We start from the raw sequence: 21,225 nt of genomic DNA, 5'->3' as shown, positions 1-21,225 counted from the left end.
ATAGCAAATTATATGCTTAGGATAAAGAATAATTCTGATGGGCCATTCATTATGCTTTATTTTATGAAATGTCAGAGAAAAGAAGTGGCTGATTTTTATTTATTTGTTTAACCTTTATTTAACTTGGCAAGTCAATTAAGAACACATTTTTATTTACAATGATGGCCTACCCCGGCCAAACACTAACCCGGACAACGCTGGGCCAATTGTGCGCCGACCTACCAAACTCCCAATCACGGCCGGTTGTAATACATCCTGAAATTGAACCAGGGTCTGTAGTGACACCTCTCGCACTGAGATGCAGTACCTTTAGACCACTGCACCAATCGGGAGCCCCCCGATTTAGGTTTTTAAAGAGGCATGTCGATATCAATTCTTTATGAACCATGTATGCAGTGAAATGTTTGATTCCACCCTCCCAATAAGATTGAGTACATTTTTGGGTTTTAAAAATCCATTTTAAAGTGAGGAGTATCTGCCAGCCAGCCATGTTACTAAAGACCCAGCTCAATTTAATGGAATTAGTATTGTTGTATTTAGATGGCAGCACCAAGGCTTGCTCTCTTTTGTTATACTTTTGAATGAAAATGCCTTGTGAATGGACTGAAATTCATGATGCAATCTCTTTCTCTGAGCAACTGTATAAGAATAGAAGAATATCATTTAAAAAAAATTGCATACACATAGCTAAGTATTTGAATTATTTATTTTGCATTATTATTATTTTTTGCTAATCTTTATAAAGGGTGCATCAAATTTTTCACCTGACTGTACTTGAAAGCAAATCACTGAGATACAATGTTTTCAGAAAGTATTCACACCCCCTGAACTTTTCCATATTTTGTTGTTGTAACGGCGTTCGTCTGTCGAAGGAAAAGCAGACCAAAATGCAGCGTGGTGGTTATTCATGTTCTTTAATAAAACGGAACTAGACAAGAAATAACTAACAAAATAATGAAACGACAAACGGAACGTGAAAACCTATACAGCCTATCTGGTGACAACAAACACAGAGACAGGAACAATCACCCACAAAATACTCAAAGAATATGGCTGCCTAAATATGGTTCCCAATCAGAGACAACGATAATCACTTGACTCTGATTGAGAACCGCCTCAGGCAGCCATAGACTATGCTATACACCCCCAAGACGAAACACAACACAATAAACCCATGTCACACCCTGGCCTGACCAAATAAATGCAGACAAACACAATATAATACGACCAGGGCGTGACAGTTGTGTGATCAAGTGGAATTAAAATGGATTGAATTATCATTTTTGTCCACGATCTACACAAAATACTCTGTTTTGTCATAGTGGAAGAAAAATGACAACATTTGTGAAATAAAATATACAATATACAGTATCTTGATTAGATACGTTTTCAACCCCCTGAATCAATACATGTCAGAATCACCTTTGGCAGCAATGACGGGTCAGGTTTTCTAGTAAGTCTCTAAGAACGTTCCACAACTGGAACGTGCAACATTTGCCCATTATTCTTTTCAACATTTTTTCAAGGTCTGTCAAATTGATTGTTGATCATTACTAAACAACCATTTTCAGGTCTTGCCATAGATTTATAAGCAGATTTAAGTCTAAACTGTAACTTGGCCCCTCAGGAACATTCTCTGTCTTCTTGGTAAGCAACTCCAGCGTAGATTTGGCTTTGTGTTTTAGGTTATTGTCCTGCTGAAAGGTGAAATCATCTCCCACTGTCTGGTGGAAAGCAGGCTGAACTAGGTTTTTGCCTGTGCTTAGCTCAATTTAGGTGATGTTTTAATCCTAAAAAATTATGTTTTCTCCCATCACAGCCCAAAATAAGACTTTGAAATTCAGGACAATTTTTTGCTTTTCCAATTTTTTTGCAGTATTACTTTAGAGCCTTGTTGCAAAAAGGATGCATGTTCTGAAATATATTTTATTCAGTACAGGCTTCCTTCTTTTCACTCTTTCAATTAGGTTAGTATTAGTATTGTGTAGTAACTACAATGTTGTTGATCCATCCTCAGTTTTCTCCTATCACAGCTGTTTTAAAGTCACCATTGGTCTCATGGTGAAATCACTGAGTGGTTTCCTTCCTCTCCGCCAACTGAGTTAGGAAGGAGGCCTGTATCTTTGTAGTGACTTGGTGTATTGATTCACCATCCAAAGTGTAATTAATAACTTCACCATGCTCAAAGGGATATTCATTGTCTGCTTTTTTTACCCATCTTCCAATAGGTGCCTTTCTTTGCGAGGCATTGGAAAACCTACCTGGTCTTTGTAGTAAAATCTGTGTATGAAATTCACTGCTCGACTGAGGGACCTTACAGATAATTGAATGAGTGGGGTACAGAAATGAGGTAGTCATTCAAAAATCATGATAAACATTGTTATTGCACACAGAGTGAGTCCATGCAACTAATTATGTGATTTGTTAAGCAAATTTGTACTCCTGAACTTATTTAGGCTTGCCATAACAAAGGGGTTGAATACTTGTTGTCTCAAGACAAATCAACTTTTCATTTGTTATTCATTTGTAAAAATCTCTAAAAACATAATTCCACTTTTACATTATTTGTGTGTAGGCCAGTGACCAAAAAAATCGTAATTGAATCAATTTGAATCAAGTTTTTATTCAGGCTGTAACACAACACAATCTGGAAAAGTCAAGAGGTGTGAATACTTTCTGAGGGCACTGTATATGGCTTTAGCAGAGTTATACAGTGCCTTGCAAAAGTATTCATCATCATTTTCCCTTTTTTATTGCATTACAACCTGTAATTTAATTACATTTTTATTTTTATTTCATGTAATGGACATACAGTAAACAAAATAGTCCAAATTGGTGAAGTGAAATGAAAAAAATGACTTGCTTCAAAAAATTCAAATATATTTAAAATGCAAGTGATGCATGCATGTGTATCACCCCCTTTGCTATGAAGCCCCTAAATAAGATCTGGTGAAACCAATTACATAATTAGTTCATTAAAGTACACCTGTGTACAATGTAAGTGTCACATGATCTGTCACATGATCTCAGTATATAAACACCTGTTCTGAAAGGCCCCAGAGTCTGCAACACCACTAAGCAAGGGGCACCACCAAGCAAGCAGCACCATGAAGACCAAGGAGCTCTGAAAACAGGTTAGGGACAAAGTTGTGGAGAAGTACAGATCAGGGTTGGGTTATAAAAAAATATCAGAAACTTTGAACATCCCACGGAGTACCATTAAATCCATCATTAAAAATGGAAAGAATATGGCACCACAATAAACCTGCCAAGAGACGGCTGCCCACCAAAACTCACAGACCAGGCAAGGGGGACATTATTCAGAGAGGCAACAAAGAGACCAAAGATAACCCTGAAGGAGCTGCAAAGCTCCACAGCGGAGATTGGAGTATCTGTCCATAGGACCACTTTAAGCCGTACACTCCACAGCGCTGGGATTTACAGAATAGTGGCCAGAAAAAAGCCATTACTTAAAGAAAAAAATAAGCAAACATGTTTGGTGTTCGCCAGAAGGCATGTGGGAGACTCCCCAATCATATGAAAGAATGTACTCTGGTCAGATGTAGCTTTTTAGCATCAAGGAAAATGCTATGTCTGGTGCAAATCCGACACCTCTCATCACCCCAAGAACTCCATCCCCACAGTGAAATACCACATGCTGTGGGGATGTTTTTCATCGACAGGGACTTTGAAACTGGTCAGAATTTGTTGGAATGATGGATGGGGCTAAATACAGGGAGATTCTTGCGGGAAACCTGTTTCAGTCTTACAGAGATTTGAGACTCGGATGGAGGTTCACCTTCCAGCAGGACAATGACCCTAAACATACTGCTAAAGCAACATTTGAGTGGTTTAAATGTGTTGGAATGAGCTAGACCTCAATCCAATTGAGAATCTGTGGTAGATTGCTGTACACCAGATTGCTGTAAAGATTGCTGTACACCAGTGGAACCCATCCAACTTGAAGGAGCTGAAGCAGTTTTGACTTGAAGAATGGGCAAAAATCCCAGTGGCTAGATGTGCCAAGCTAATAGAGACATACCCAAAAGACTTGCAGCTGTAATTTCTGCAAAAGTTGGCTCTACAGACTGTTGACTTTGCGGGGGTGAATAGTCATGCACGCTCAAGTTTTCTGTTTTTTTTGTCTTATTCCTTGTTTGTTTCACAAGAAAAAATATTTTGCATCTTCAAAGTGGTAGGCATGTTGTGTAAATAAATAAAAATACATTTTATTTCCAGGTTGTAAGGCAACAAAATAGGAAAAATGCCAAGGGGCGTGGATACTTTCGCAAGCCACTGTACTCAAAGTTTAAAGCAAGCTCTATATAATATAGAATTTACACTGTAATATCCTTTATTTACATGGATGTAACATTTCATAAAATAGTAGGGCACCTTACTCAACATTGTTCTATTCAAATTATTCTTAATTTGTAATTATGTAACATTTCAGTTACTTTTAGTTTGTTTAGTTGGGATTGCCATAATGGTACAAATCTCAAATCCATCCAGTAAATATTCACACATTTGGAAGCCCTGTCAACCAAGCATGGAGGACTAGACTCAACAAAATGATAAATTGATTTACAAAACTGTAATTACTCTTGATGAAAATTGCCTTTATTCATTTTTTCGTACATACATACATGTCACTGTATGTTGTTTACACATTGAAGGTAATTATACAGCACAACAGAATCGATTGAGAATGCACAAAAGAGTTATTAAAGAAAAGAAACATCCTCATTTTATAATCCTTTAGACACCCTGAAAAGCAAGTGACAGTTTTATAATGTTTCAAAGATTTAATATTTAGTTTGGAATAAAATAGATTTCTGCATTCTCAATTACAATAACAAGAAGACTATGGATACATATGAATTATTTAGTTTGTGTTGGAGCATAAACAGTTCTACGTTAAGCAACATGAGCTGCATTCAATAACATAGAGCCACTTTCATATTCAGTTGTTGCCAGATGTCCCACATTAGTTGTCAGTGGTCAATGACAACCAGAACATTATAGCTAGAAATAGGAAACAAAATGCCTTTTGTAAATGAAAAGTAGAGGAATGTACTTATTACTGAGCCAACCATTTTACATGATTAATAAACCATCCACTTTTCAACATACTCCCTTAAATCTGTGGTATTTTGCATCTTGGAAATGTGAGTTTAAAACAGTTGGAGAAAGTCATGTGAAGTTGTTTATCAGAAAGTGGCAGCCCATTCTTCCCCTTCTCTTCTCCTAGCAGGACTTGGGAGACTACAATCTCCATGGACCCTCCCTCTCTGCCAAACTATAGTGCCTTTGGCAGACTAAGCATACCCTCTTGGATTATAGTGTCCACCACCTCAGCTGAAATACTGTAGCTGGAGGCAGTGTGTGTGTGTGTGTGTGTGTGTGTGTGTGTGTGTGTGTGTGTGTGTGTGTGTGTGTGTGTGTGTGTGTGTGTGTGTGTGTGTGTGTGTGTGTGAATGCATGTTTGTGTTGTTGTTGTGTTTATTTCGATGTGTGTAGAAATAGAAGAAGAGAAAGCTAAATATTGGCAACTAATTTCAAGGCAGAGCTTTTTTTGTCAGAGGTCATCATGTCTTGCGAACATATTGCATACTGTATGCTTATGATGGGTTTTGATTTTGAACGTTGAAATACTGTTCTTACACAAAAAGTGATGGAACATAAAATGCATGAACAATAGTAAGGTTCTTGCAATTTTGTTCACTGCCATCTTTGATGATTTAATAAATAAATATTGATGAAGTTGTGTGAGGTAAACATTTTTAGAGGGCAAATAGACTAGATGTCTGTAAGATATAACCATCCTGAATAGATGCAGAACCAGGCCAGTGAAGTGAAAAACTATCCATAGAGGAGAATGGAGTGGTCCATATGGTATGTCTTTTAAGATTTGGGACAGTAACTTATTCCAAATTACCACAACTTTCCAATTTCTGTCCTTCGTGACTTGTCTGTGGAGGATAAGGCTTGGCACATATTCTGGGTAAAGCTCAGAGTAATCTCATCTGATGAGATAAAAACAACTCAATCGATGTCCATGCAGTCCTTAAAACACAAAGGAAGCAATTTATTGGCAAAGATAAACACTATTTGTATTTTATCCCCTTATTTATTGTACCTTCTCCTATCTTGTTAAATTATCCTGGCATAGCTGAATACATAGGTGCAATGAGATTATACTTCAAAATACATCAATCAACAACAAGCATTACATTGCGAAATAGTTTGTATCGTTCAGAAGAAGCCTAAACTCTCCTTCTCTCTCTTTGCCTTCACCCTTTTCCTCTACTCACCCCCTCCTCTTCCTTATCCTCAATCAGGAGCATCAGGGAGAGGGAACAATAGACTTAAATAATTTAAAGAGAACACCTTAGAATGAAGGGGAGAACGTGTTAGGAGGAGTTAAGGCATCAATATCAGGTCTGATATTTTAGTGGCTGTGGAGGAGGAACGACTTCATTTCCCACTTCCCCCCTGCATTGTGGCAGGGAATGCCACTCTTATGATCAGTCCTCAAATCAGATCCAGTGACCTTTATGAAAAGACTTGAATAGGCACACATGATGACTGATACTGAAGTACACATACTTTGTGATTGTGAAAGCCAACTGGATATCAACATGATCAGGATTAGTGTGTCTAGGGCAGTGACTAGTAATCCACCATCTATAGAGGCTTATTGTTCCGTGTTGTTTACTTCAGCATTCCTGTCCCTGTCATACTATGCTGTGTACAGCTGGTCCTGGGTTTAATATGCAATGCTCCCCTTTGCTGCAGCTGTCTGTGCCTCTGAGATAAAGAAGTCACGGAGAGGGAAAGGAGCCTTGAGCTTGTACTTGGCTGCTGATAATTGGTTTTATAATGTGGCCACATGGATACCACACAGTGTGGGGGCACAAAATGAGTCACCATGGCTGGAAAGGAGACAACTGTCATCATGCAGGAGAATTAGCTCCACAGGGAGAAGGTTGAGGTGAGAGTGATGATGATAGACAGCCTACAAGACAATGATGCTGCTTCTGTGTATATTAGAGCCTAATTGTAGGTAAAAAAAGACTCCTGGGACTAGCTTATAATTAGGGCAGTAAAGTGGTCCCTTGATAATGCCAATTTGCAACTCACAGGAAAAGGAATATCTCGAAAACAAATCATTGCTGCCAGAGGTTACATTTAATTGAGAGGGTTTGAATACACAGATATGAGCAAGCCTGAGTGTGCAGAATTCTAGTCACGTAGGCCATTGAGGCAGTGATTGACTGCAGCCCCCTGGCAAGGAGCTCCCTCCTCGTCGCAGTGACGTCCCACCTTAAAAAGACAAATATATGTGCTTAACTGCCTCTCTGACATTGACACACCGTGACTCACTCTGCCATGCTATTTAGGTATGGCTGTTGGCAAGGCCCATGTTTCTGCAGCCTCCCCGGCTTCTCCAGTTTGGTAATTTGTTTGCTTCCCCTGTTAGGTTGTTTACTTGTAATTTCGACATCTGTCAAGGTGGCTTGTTTGCTACCATGCAGTGTCATTAGGGCCCCCCCTTTAAAATGTACTAAGATAGATGGTGTTATCAGAGGCTTGGCTGGTGGACAAATTCACTTTGGCTGCTTTTCATCTGTTAGGCCTGTTAGGACAATTAACAAAGGATAGGATGTTCAGGCAGATGCTGTGAACATGAGTCTCCATGCCATAGAAACATAGTGCAGGCAACAACACAGCAACACACACACACTCATGCACTATAATAGTATCACCCATTTGCTGTATAGTGCTTCAGTTTTAAAAGTATTGATAATAAGTAATTTAAGTCCTGTGTTGAACTGTTCCAGTGCTGTGCCCTCCCTCTATGCTCATTCTCTCCTGTCACATGCTGTTCAGCCCACAACAATATGTTGTCCGAGAGCTATGTTACACCAGGGGGAAAGACTGGGGCAGTTAAACACCTCATGAGAGTCAGAGTCATTAACATGCACACACACACACGCAATCACGCGCATGCGCACGCGCACACAAGCATACACTAACATAGACAAACTTTGATAAGGATTTGCACTCTGAACTCTTATTCCACTAAGTTGAGAGGAGTGTGTGTGTGTGTGTGTGTGCGTGCGTGCATGCGTGCGTGTGTGTGTCTGTGAGAGAGAGAGAGAGGGAGAGAATGTGATTTAAAGAGAGAGACACATGTAGTACATATAAAGAAAAAGAACCAGAGAGAGAGTTTACGGGGATGTGTACAATCCAATCTAAATTCTAGTCATGTTTGATGCAGCATCTAATAAGTTACTAAATTTTTGTTGTTATTCATTCTAATTAATATGCACAGATATGACGGCATTGCTCTAGCAAGTACTTTGAGAATTCCTAATGGCCAATATCCTGTTCTGAAGCCAAAGTGTGATCAAGTAAATGCATTCCCTGTAGATCGATGCTGCATAATTTTACGTTATCCTCAGCCCTGACCAATTTAGTCCATTGGCTTATATCCCCCTCTCTCTACCTAATTCACCCATCATCAACCAGCATGGTAATCAATCAACCCTGTACCCAACATCATCAGAGCCACAAATCACATCAATCCATCTTTAAACGGCGAAGACAGCCACATTTTTTGGCAATTTTTTAAACATCCAAGTGCAATTTGTGAGATTGGTGAGGAGTGGAGGCTGTTGCAGGCCAGTCTCTGAAAGCCATGCAACATTACATCACGTAGGGACAGATGGAAATGTACTTGGGGGAGGGGCTGTTCCAACTCAAGGTGCCCCAACGTTAAATATATTCTCACACGACCCTCCCCTTGTACTGTTTGCGTTTCCAACACCACAATAAATAGACTATGTCAAGCTCAACAAACAGTAAATACATCCCTCCCTACCTTGTACTCAGTTTTGAAGGCTTGGCTTGACAAGCTCCAAATGCCATTAAACTCTTTGGTGTTTTGTAACAGATGTCTCTTTCCATTCAACAATTGGCCGCTGCACAGTTTGGATTGATTTTATTTGTCAGCTAAAAAAATCCATACTGTATATACACAAATATTTTTTAAAGGGACTATGATTGTACAATAAAGTCAGCCACTACAGTTGAAGTCGGAAGTTTACATACACTTGGAGTCATTAAATCTCGTTTTTCAACCACTCCACAAATTTCTTGTAAACAAACTATAGTTTTGGCAAGTCGGTTTGGACATCTACTTTGTGCATGACACAAGTAATTTCTCCAACAATTGTTTACAGACAGATTATTTCACTTATAATTCAATGTATCACAATTCCAGTGGGTCAGAAGTCTAAGTCGACTGTGCCTTTAAACAGCTTGGAAAATTCCAGAAGATTATGTCATGGCTTTAGAAGCTTCTGATAGGCTAATTGACATGATTTGAGTCAATTGGAGGTGTATTTGTGGATATATTTCAAGGCCTACCTTCAAATTCAGTGCCTCTTTCCTTGACATCATGTGAAAAGCAAAAGAAATCAGCCAAGACCTCAGAATTTTTTTTTGTTGACCTCTGAAAATTTGGCTCATCATTGGGAGCAATTTCCAAACGCCTGAAGGTACCATGTTCATCTGTACAAACAATAGTACATAAGTATAAACACCATGGGACCACGCAGCCATCATACCGCTCAGGAAGGAGACACGTTCTGTCTCCTAGAGATGAATGTACTTTGGTGTGAAAAGTGTAACTCAATTCCAGAACAACAGCAAAGGACATTGTGAAGATGCTGTAGGAAACAGGTACAAAAGTATGTATATCCACAGTAAAACAAGTTCTATATTGACATAACCTGAAAGACCGCTCAGCAAGGAAGAAGCCACAGCTCAAACCACCATTAAAAAGCCAGACTACGGTTTGCAACTGCACATTTATTTTTTTATATGTTTTTTTTTAACCTTAATTTAACTAGGCAAGTCAGTTAAGAACAAATTCTTATTTTCAATGACGCCTAGGAACAGTGGGTTAACTGCCTGTTCAGGGATTAATTGTCAGGAATTGTGAAAAACTGAGTTTAAGTGTATTTGGCTAAGGTGTATGTAAACTTCTGACTTCAACTGTAATTTCCATTGTGGTCCCTATTTTGCAAAATACAAAGAGAATTACATAGATACAGTCACATTACAGTGATAGACACAAAAACATTCAGATGTCAGAGATTAACATACTAAATGTACCAGCACATTGCATGCAAAGGCCTAAAGCCTTAGGTGTCCAATGTATTTATGCCACCCACTAATGAGAAACCTATCTCAAGTATAGACCATATTGTGTGCAATACAGGTTATGGAAAAGAGCAGAAGCTCAGATCTATCCATTTAGACCCCAGTCCTACCTCACAACCTACCTACAGGTTATGGAAAAGAGCAGTAGCTCTGATCTATCCATTTAGACCCCAGTCCTACCTACCAACCTACCTACAGGTTATGGAAAAGAGCAGTAGCTCTGATCTATCCATTTAGACCCCAGTCCTACCTACCAACCTACCTACAGGTTATGGAAAGAGCAGAAGCTCTGATCTATCCATTTAGACCCCAGTCCTACCTACCAACCTACCTACAGGTTATGGAAAATTAGCTCTTTTAGTATTTCTCCAGTAAGTTTCCTCAAGGAGAAATTATTTTATGTCAAAGATAATAAAACAAAAACACTATAGTAAGTTATACAGCAATAAATCAAATGTACTTATGAAGCAATTCTTACACCAGCAGATGTCACAAAGTGCGATATTTTTTAAATGATTTTTATTTCACCTTTATTTAACCAGGTAGGCGAGTTGAGAACAAGTTCTCATTTACAACTGTGACCTGGCCAAGATAAAGCACAGCAGTTCGACACATGCAACAACACAGAGTTACACGTGGAATAAACAAACATACAGTCAATATTACAGTAGAAAAAATAAAAATCTATATGCAGTGAGTGAAAATGAGGTAAGACAAGGGAGGTAAGGCAATAAATAGGCCATGGTGGCGAAGAAATTACAGTATAGTAATTAAACACTGGAATGGTAGATGTGCAGAAGATAAAATAAATAAATATATATATATATATATATAAAAAAATATGTATATTAGAAACCCAGCCTAAAACCGCAAACAATCAAGCAATGCAGATGTAGAAGCACGGTGGCTAGAAAGGCAGGAACCTAGGAAGACACTTAAAGAGGAACCAGGCTCTGAGGGGTGGCCAGTTCTCTTCTGTCTGTGCCAGGTGGAGATTATAAGAGTACATGGCCATTTAAGGCCAGATTGTTCTTCAAGATGTTGAAAAGTTCATAGATGACCAGCAGGGTCATATAATATTCAGTGCGAGACAGCTGGTGCAGTAGAGAGAGAGAGAGAGTAGAAAACAGCAGGTCTGGGACAAGGTAGCACGTCCAGTGAAGAAGTCAGGGTTCCCTAGCTGCTGGCAGACCAGTTGAAACTGGAGCAGCAGCACGACCAGGTGGACTGGGGACAGCCAGGACTCTTGAGGTCAGATAGTCCGGAGGCATGATCCTAGGGCTCAGGTCCGCCAGGAGGGGAGGGAGAGAGAATTAGAGGGAGCATACTTAAATTCACACAGGACACCAGATAAGACAGGAGAATTACACCAGATATAATAGACTGACCCTAGCCCCCCGGCAAATAGACTATTGCAGCATAGATTCTGGAGACTGAGACGGGTGGTTTGGGGGACACTGTGGACCAGTCTGGCGATACCCCCGGACAGAGCCAACCAGGCAGGATACAACCCCACACACTTTGTCAAAGCACAGCCCCCACACAACTAGAGGGATATCAACAGACCACCAAGTTACTAGCCTGAGACAAGGCTGAGTATAGCCCACAAAGATCTCCTCCACCGCACGAGCCCGAAGGGGCACAAAACCAGACAGGAAGATCACGTCTGTGACTCAACCCACTCAAGTGACGCACCCATCCTAGGGACGACATGGAAGAGCACTAGTAATGTCTGCAAAAACACTACAGTAAGTACTACAGTATACTACAGTCCACAAAAACACTACAGTTTAACTACAGTATACTACAATCCACAAAAAACACTACATTAATTTCTAGAGTATATATTACAGTATACAACAGTATACTACAGTAAATACTAAACACTACAGTGAATAGTACAGTGAAGTCCGCAAAAACACTACAGTGAATACTATAGTATTTATACCATAGTATACTATAGTATTTTTTCATGTGGCTTGCCCGACAACCTTCATTTACATACCTATTGAAATGAAAATGTAATTAACTGTGGTACAGTATATTGAAATATTAAATATTTCCACAAATCTTGATCAGTCTGTAATTGTTGTAGCTTTGTGATATTGTATGTTGAGGTTCTGTGAAAAGGCCTGGGGTGTATTCATTACAGAAACCGTTAATTGTTTAATAACCAAACGGAAGTGTTTTTATTGGACAAATTCAGGTAAGTTCCACCCCATTTCACTCCGTTTGCTTCCGTTTAAGAAATGTTTTGCAACACAATCGATGTAATGAATAGACCCCTGTGGTTTCGTAGGAGTGCCAAGGAGGTGAGGCAACTATCAGTTTGGTAATCATTGATCTCACCAAAGGCATATGCCACACACAGCAGCTTCCAGTATAAGAGCCAAAACATATATTTTTATTTTCATACTCAATTTCCCAGCACAATATATTACTGAGAGAATTAAAACAAAAAATCTAGTCATGCAATAATTATTAACAATACAAATGCATCTACATTTAAGGACATATTTTATCAGATCAAAAGCAGAGAATATTTGAAGCCATGTTGTTGCTAGTGTTTTGCTTATTATAGCCAATATTTTCTAATCATAGAAAGTACAATGTTTAAATTATCCTAAGGCAATAGATGGACTGCATGTAATTAAAAAGGGTGTGAGACTGGTACTCATTACTCCGATTCTGTTGCAAAATGTTTCTTCAACAGAAGCAAATGGAACAAAACGGGGGAGGGACCTACCTGAATTGGTCCAATAGAAACTCTCATTGTATTTGCTGTTTGGCTAATTATTACACCTGTTTCAGAGTTTCAGGTGAAAACAACTGAAGAGAAGGCAAGCAAAAGTTTTGTTCTGGTTCACTGTCAGGCCTCTTGGAAACTATATTATCTTTGGAATATTTCTGTGCAGAAAGGTAATTTGGATTCATTCATTATGTGATTGTTGAATTAAATACTGCTCAGGAATATTATGAATATATGCTGATATACTTGAGAGGTTAAAGTACAAATTCCTGACTCACTCAGCAACAGCCGTTTAAGTTGGAGAGGAGAACTTGGTGAAAATACAGTAGGTATATATCGTTGAGGATCAGAACAGGTTTATATATTTTAATTCTGTGTAGGGTTGTCTATCCCTTGGGAAGTGTGTGTATATTGTTAAGGGAAAACAAGTGTCCCATTATCAGTCATTTCAGTGCATGATAAACACTTATCTCCCTCACTAGCTTTAAGCACCAACTGTCAGAGCAGCTCACAGATTACTGCACCTGTACATAGTCCACCTATAATTTAGCCCAAACAACTACCTCTTTCCTTACTGTGTTTATTTATTTTGCTCCTTTGCACCCCATTTTTATTTCTACTTTGCACATTCTTCCACTGCAAATCTACCATTCCAGTGCTGTACTTGCTATATTGTATTTACTTTGCCACCATGGCCTTTTTTTGTTGCCTTTACCTCCCTTATCTCATCGTGTATATATACTTGTTTCTACTGTATTATTGACTGTATGTTTGTTTTACTCCATGTGTAACTCTGTGTCTTGTATGTGTCGAACTGCTTTGCTTTAACTTGACCAGGTCGCAATTGTAAATGAGAACTTGTTCTCAACTTGCCTACCTGGTTAAATAAAGGTGAAAAAAAGACTACCTGTTTGAGTAATGCTTCCTAGAAACTAGATTAGAATCACAATGCGGAAGTACACATTCAAATGACTCAGGTAGTCATTGTAATCATATTTCTCTTGATGTGCCATACAGGTTTACCAACATGGTCACTCTGGGAAAGTGCCTTACATGCTCAAGACTACAGTTTGCTGTGATGTTTGTGGTAACAGTTTATCTGAATACAGGTGAGTAATGCAATGTTTCCTAACCTAGTCGCCCTATGACATCCACTATTTTCGGCCCTTCTAAGCCCACTCTGCACCAGACAAAGACCACTTTTTTAAACTGATTCATTTCTAGGTCCATTTATCTTTCAGGGGATATAAAATGTGCCTGTGTGACAGCCATTGACTATATGCACATCCTTACACGAGGTTTATGTCACCTGATGTAGCCGGGTGGAGCCCAGACAGTGTTCCAGGTCAGGGAATTACAATGTCCGCTTCTGTTCACCCATTAGCGGGTGTCTGTCCTACATGTTCCATATATCACATTATACTTATACAAACTGCGTAACAGATGTCCAACAATTGGGGATATTCACTAGGAATCAAACAAACAAATGGAAGCAAATGAAACTGGCAGGGACCTACCTGAATTTGTCTAATAAACACATTTTCTACGGTTTGGAATAATGATTACACCCCTGTTGTGGAAGTGAAACTACAGTACCCTCCAAGTTTTCATACCCCTTGACTTATTCCACATTTTGTTGTGTTAGAGCCTGAATTTATTAAATATATTTGGTTTCTCACCTATCTACACACAATACCCCATAATGGCAAAGTGAAAACCTGTTTTTAGAAATGTTTGCACATCCTACCAATCCTCGACTTTGGCGACGTCATTTACAAAATAGCCTTCAATACCCTACTCAATTAATTGGATGCAGTCTATCACAGTGCCATCAGTTTTGTCACCAAAGCCCCATATACTACCCATCACTGCGACCTGTACGCTCTCGTTGGCTGGCCTTCGCTTCATACTCGTCACCAAACCCACTGGCTCCAGGTCATCTACGAGACCCTGCTAGGTAAAGTCCCCTCTTTTCTCAGCTTGCTGGTCACCATAGCAGCACCCACCTGGAGCATGTGCTCCAGCAGGTATATCTCTCTGGTCACCCCCAAAGCCAATTCTTACTTTGGCCGCCTCTCCTTCCAGTTTTCTGCTGCCAATGACTGGAACGAACTACAAAAATCTCTGAAACTGGAAACACATCTCCCTCACTAGCTTTAAGCAGCTCACAGATTACTGCACCTGTACATAGCCCATCTACTGTGTAATTTAGCCCAAACAACTACCTCTCCCTCACTGTGAGAACTGTGCAGAAAGAAGGGAGCATTCTAGAATGGTAGCCTCTCTTTACTGATCAGTGTGCACTTTGTCAGGTTGTATGTTTTGTTAGCTTCTACTGTAAAGATATTGAGACCTTGGCTTGCAAATATGGTTGAATATCCTCCGTGAGGCGTCTCACTATGGAGTCTGATGGTTGACTGGGTGGTGCTGCTTCCCTCTGCAGTTTTCTGTGGGAATGAGCTTGTATACACAACATATACTGAGTGCACAAAACATTAAGGACACCTGCTCTTTCCATAACATAGACTGTTTCTGTACAGCACTTTGTGACATTGGCTGATGTAAAAAGGGCTTTATAAATAAATTTGATGATGATGATACTATTTATTTCTATAGCTCCTTTGCACGCCATTATTTCTCTCTACTTGGCACTTTCTTCCACTGCAAATCTACCATTCCAGTGTTTTACTTGCAATATTCTATTTACTTTGACACCATGGCCTTTTTTTGCCTTTACCTCCCTTGTCTCACCTCATTTGCTCACATTGTATATAGACTTATTTTTCTACTGTATTATTGACTGTATGTTTGTTTTACTCCATGTGTAACTCTGTGTTATGTGTCGAACTGCTTTGCTTTATCTTGGCCAGGTCGCAATTGTAAATGAGGACTTGTTCTCAAATTGCCTACCTTTTTAAATAAAGGTGAAATAAAAAAAAAGGGTGAAATCGGATTGGTTTCCTTCCTCACCGGCAACTGAGTAAGGAAGGACACCTGTATCTTTGTAGTGACTGCGTGCATTGATACACAATCCCAAGTGTAATTAATAACTTCACCATGCTCAAGGGGATATTCAATGTCTGCTTTTTTACATTTTTACCCATCTACCAATAGGTGCCCTTCTTTGCGAGGCATTGGAAAATCTCCCTGGTCTTTGTGGTTGAAACAGTGTTTGAAATCCACTGCTCGACTGAGGGACCTTACAATAATCTGTATGTGTGGGGTATAGAGATGAGGCAGTCATTCAAAAATCATGTTAAACACTTATTGCACATAGTGAGTCCATGCAATTTGTGACTATTGTACTCCTGAACTTATTTAGGCTTGCCATAACAACAGGGTTGAATACTTATTAACTCAAGACATTTCAGTTTTTTATTAATTTGTAAAAAAAATCTGAAAAACATAATTACACTTTGACATTATGGAGTATTTATTGTGTGTTGGCCAGTGACAAACATTTAGATGTTGTAATCCATTTTAAATTCAGGCTGTAACTGAAGGCACTGTTCAGTATGCTGAATTAGTCACAGGATGTTGTTAGAACACAATGCTGTTAATGCAGGAACTTGTCACTTTAGTCTGAAACTAAGTTTCCATCCTGAATGTGTGTTTCTCTAAACCCTAAGATATCACAGTGGCTATGCAGATAACATCCACAGGGTCTCAGACCATTCAAAGAGCCCAGGGGGAGACAGTCATGCTGGGGTGCACATACACCCCTGCCCCCTCTGACACAGGAGATCTGGACATTGAGTGGTTGAGTGTCCATCCAGACATGACCCAGAAAGACCAGCTGGTGAGACTACAGAGCAGGAGACAGAGGCGGGTCTTGTTATGGATAATTTAAGGGGAGGGTTTGGCGACGCAACATGGGTCGTGAAACGAATATGTTAGTCTTAACATCCACTCATATCTTTGGCAGCCTAGTCTTGGAGATGTTTAGCTACAGGGTATCTTATCCTCATTGTTGCAGTAGAAAAACCTGTTAACATTTGTTCTCAAGACTTGTTGCTTTGTCATTGAAGCAAATCTCTATCTCTCAGGTCATATCTTATACAGGAGGGCAGAAATTGCATTACGGGGACCCCAGCTTGTCTAAGAGGATGGACTTCACAGGAGACCCCGCGTTGGGAGACGCATCCGTCTCCATCTCTGCAGTGAAAGCCTCAGACACAGCCACCTACCAGTGCAAAGTCAAGAAGGCGCCGGGTGTCGACATGCGAAAAGTCACTCTGGTGGTGATGGGTGAGGAAGGCAGCCCCTCCCAGACTAGTTTCTGTTTGACCAGTTTCATCATTCCACTGTCCTGTGTCCTCTGTTTTTAAATCTGCTTTATCACTGAAAAGGAATTTGAACACCCTGGTGGTCCTTTTGTTCTTATCAATATACTAATTTTCTTGTAGTGGAAATGCACTTAGAAGGAATCAACACATTTACACAATTGCCCATTTTGCCATTGGTCGCAGAGATTCATATGTTAAGTAAAACAAAGGAAATGGTATTTACATGTACTGTATACTTACTCTACACACTCTTTATGAAGTTGTTTTCCTGAGACAGTTTTACCTCTTCTCTTACACCAGTCCCTCCATCAGTGCCCAAGTGTTGGGTTGAAGGCGTTGAAGAGAAGGGAGCTGATGTCTCCCTGCGATGCAAGTTATCCGTGGGATCCACCCCCCTTAACTATGTCTGGATCAGAGAGAGTGGAGGGGCCATCCCGCCTACAGCAACACAAAGTAGGAAACAGGAACTAAAGTCTCTAGATAAGACATGGTACACATAACCATAGGTCTACTGTGCATGTTGATATACTGAGGTGAGGTGTGGTTTGTAGCTGACAGTGATTGTCTTTGTGTTCCATTTAGACTCTCAGACTGGAGAGTTGATGATAAGAAATCACTCAGAGAGCTACATGGGAAATTATCTGTGTGTGGTGTCGAATCCTGTGGGCAAAGAGCAGTGTAAATACACCCTGCACGCATACAACCGTAAGTTTTTAATTGGGAGAAAGTGAGGAACGGTGCATATGTGTGAACCTGTGTCTGAATATCATGACTTCCTTTTTAGCTCCCAACAAAGCAGGGATCATAGCAGCTGCTGTGATTGGTGCACTGCTACTGTTGCTCCTTCTCCTGCTCCTCATATGGCTTCTGATCTGCTGCTGCCACAAACGTCGCTATGAGAAGGAGGTTGCCCATGAAATCAGGTATGTAATATGACATTCCATACCTTCCAAGAATTACATGCAGCAGACAAACTGTAAAATGTGTTTAACTCCTACCGTTCTGTGCCACTCTTCCATGGCCTGGCCCTGCCCAACAGGGAGGATGCCCCAGCCCCAGAGAGCCGACCTGCCAGCAGGAACTCCAGCTTCCGCTCGGTCCTAGGCTTCCGCTCCCCCCCTGGGGCAGTCTATAGCCCAGTGACAAAAGGTCAGCCCAAGAGGACAGAGTCAGACAATAGGAGCTTCTACACCAACAGTAGCATAGGCATGCCTGCCCCCAGCAAGCAGAAAGCCCCCCATTTGCCACCTGTGCTGAAATATGACGGCAGTAATGGTTACCCTGTGTAATAATGTTTTGGGTTGGGGTAAGGATAAGCATGAAACCTCATAATTTTTTAAGTGTCAGTTTTAGGATATTTTGCCAACCTTCAGTATAAACAGCTATATCAAATGCAGACCCGGCATTACAGGATATGTATAATCTCATTCCCATGCTACTTCCACCCTGTACTTTGTGCAATAGCCTGAAAACTCTTGGTGCAATAGTGCAACAGATAATGTTTTAGTCACGTGAAGCTCAATTGAGGATTTTGCCAATGAGAATGAGTGAGAAAGAGATGATATTTAAAGTGTATGTCAGATGCCATGGTGTAAAAATACTTGAAAGTACTACTTAAGTTGTTTTTTTGGATATCTGTACTTCACTATTTATATTTGACTACATTCCTAAAAGAAAATAATGTACTTCTTACTCCATACATTTTCTGACACCCAAAAAGTACTTGTTACATTTTGAATGCTTAGCAGGACATAAATGGTCTAATTCACACACTTATCAAGAGAACGTCCCAGGTCATCCCTACTGCCTCTGATCTGGCGGACTCACTAAGCACATGCTTCATTGGTAAATTATATCGTAGCGTTGGAGTGTATCCCTGGCTATCCGTAAAAAAAAGTTTGCTTAATATAAGAATTTTAAAAATAATTTATACTTTTACTTTTGATACTTAAGTATATTTTAGCAATTACATTTTACTTTTGATACTTAAGCAAATATTTTTAGACTTAAGTAGCATTTTACTGGGTGACTTTTACTTGAGTCATTTTCTATTAAGGTATCTTTACTTTTACTCAATTGGGTACTTTTTCCACCACTGGTCAGATGTATGACTTATTTTGTCTAACAGACAAGTAAACAATGTTTCATCTTTTCTATGAGTTTTCAATGAAAATATGTATTTTTTTAATCAAGCACTTGATTCTGAATCAGTTGTATCCTGTACATTTATGTGTCACCAATCGAAAAAGCTAATGACCCCACCCTCAATACACCAGGCCAATGATTGTTAATACGGAATGACATTGTGTGCCAGTCAGATATGTGATTTAAGATATTGATTTTGATAAAACTTAATGACTGATTTCATACTGACTTGCCTCAGACGGCCGACAGTTCAAAGAATAAAAGCTTGAAGAAACTCTATGATCAAAGGAATTTTTGTTCAATCTTAGCACAGTGGAATGTCTACAATGATTGATTTGGATGCAAGGATCACTGGGTTTTTGCCTTTTTTTTGGCTTCCATCATAGTATAATATTGATCTGTCTAGACTTCTCATTCCAGATTCAAACCTGCCACAAATAATTAGGCATGTTTTCGTTGTGGTCTTGCCAAGCAGAATGCTTTAGAAGTCAACACCCAGAGTACAAACCCTGTACAGTATTGAATAAACACAACATGAAGGTGAGCCAAACGCAGGTTGCCCCCTTGATCACATGTAAATCGACCCTGTGGAACGGATGTGTAGATCTCTGGCCATAGCTCCAGGAAGGATTTTTGCATGGGAACTGGACCCCGAGGTTTTGTTCAGTATCTGTGGTTTTTTCTGTCATTCTGCAATGCATCTGGTTCAGTAATTCCACCAGATATACACAGAGCGAATTGGCCAGTGTTACCTAGTGTTGTTTCAGGAGTTAAATTAACATGGTGTAAAATAACCCCAGTGTTGTGTGATTGTGTCAATTTTACTTTATGGATAGTAAAACATTCCCATCAACACCATCGCCATCGTTATCAGATTTCCCAGCATGCTCTACGGCAAAACCTTTTTTTAGGATTGTTTTTCATATCTGTGCTTTTGCATGTACATTGTGTAGCAAGACTAATCAATCAAAAAAATTCTAAACTACTCCAGTCCAATGTTCCGAACCCTGACAGTCATTCTGAATGCATGTTGCAGGGGAATACAATTTTTTTTAAATGTTGGGTTCCTTAATTAACTCAGGCTGTCTTCCAATAGGAATTACACATCACATTGCAAGCCAGCATAAAATGACTTGTAGGCCTGATGTGGCCTGTAAACCAGGAGGTTCCTAACACTGTTATAAAGGAAAACTTGGCCATTAAAGGTCTTAGGACAATACATTAAAAATGTCAGTTTAATTTGAATGATAACATTCACCTCTAGTAGGAACTCACTTGGTGGGGACTGAACAAATTCAAAAACCATGTCTCTGTCCCTAACAAATACAGGCATGGGTGGTAACTCTACAATTAATTTGAAAAGGCAAGGAACACTGGCAAATGTATTTTGGAAGTGTGGCCTAGTGGGGTCGTGGCTTTCAATTGTTTTTGGCCATCTGTGAGTGGACGTTTTGCAGCCTACCAGTTTAAGTGGTCTATGGTTATATTAATTAGAGAACGTGTCAGAATATAGGGATCAATGAAAGAAAGTAGTCTCTGTTTCAGCACCAACTGGTAAATTTAAAAATACTCTGATCTTGTAGATTATTTAGGAAATTGTTAGTTAGGAAAGTATTTCTGAATCATAAAACAAGGTTGGAGAGCCTTTACGCACAAAATATACTGATGACTCAAAAATAGTGGTTTAATTCATGCTGAAAGCTGCCATATTCAAGATCAATGCATGAAATATTGGAAGGTGAAAACAAAGTGTACAATAAGGGTGAAACAATAGTCCTATAAATCTACCCTAATTCTTACTAATCACAGAAC

General features: G+C 39.6%; 1 protein-coding gene across 1 annotated transcript; it reads left to right on the top strand.

Moving 5' to 3' along the window:
- Positions 1 to 13,030: 13,030 nt before the first annotated feature.
- On the top strand, positions 13,031 to 19,692 carry LOC135514143 (coxsackievirus and adenovirus receptor homolog). Its single transcript, XM_064937381.1, has 8 exons — positions 13,031 to 13,152; positions 14,000 to 14,091; positions 16,612 to 16,781; positions 17,029 to 17,230; positions 17,569 to 17,721; positions 17,851 to 17,973; positions 18,053 to 18,191; positions 18,308 to 19,692. The coding sequence occupies exons 2-8, from the start codon at positions 14,010 to 14,012 to the stop codon at positions 18,555 to 18,557; spliced, it is 1,119 nt and encodes a 372-aa protein (XP_064793453.1). The 5' UTR covers positions 13,031 to 13,152; positions 14,000 to 14,009; the 3' UTR covers positions 18,558 to 19,692.
- The last annotated feature ends 1,533 nt before the right edge of the window (positions 19,693 to 21,225 follow it).

Source organism: Oncorhynchus masou, chromosome 25, assembly GCF_036934945.1.
Source record: "Oncorhynchus masou masou isolate Uvic2021 chromosome 25, UVic_Omas_1.1, whole genome shotgun sequence".
NCBI classification, from domain to species: domain Eukaryota; kingdom Metazoa; phylum Chordata; class Actinopteri; order Salmoniformes; family Salmonidae; genus Oncorhynchus; species Oncorhynchus masou.
The sequence above is the reverse complement of the archived record's forward strand: the minus strand, read 5'-3'. Positions and strand labels throughout refer to the sequence as shown.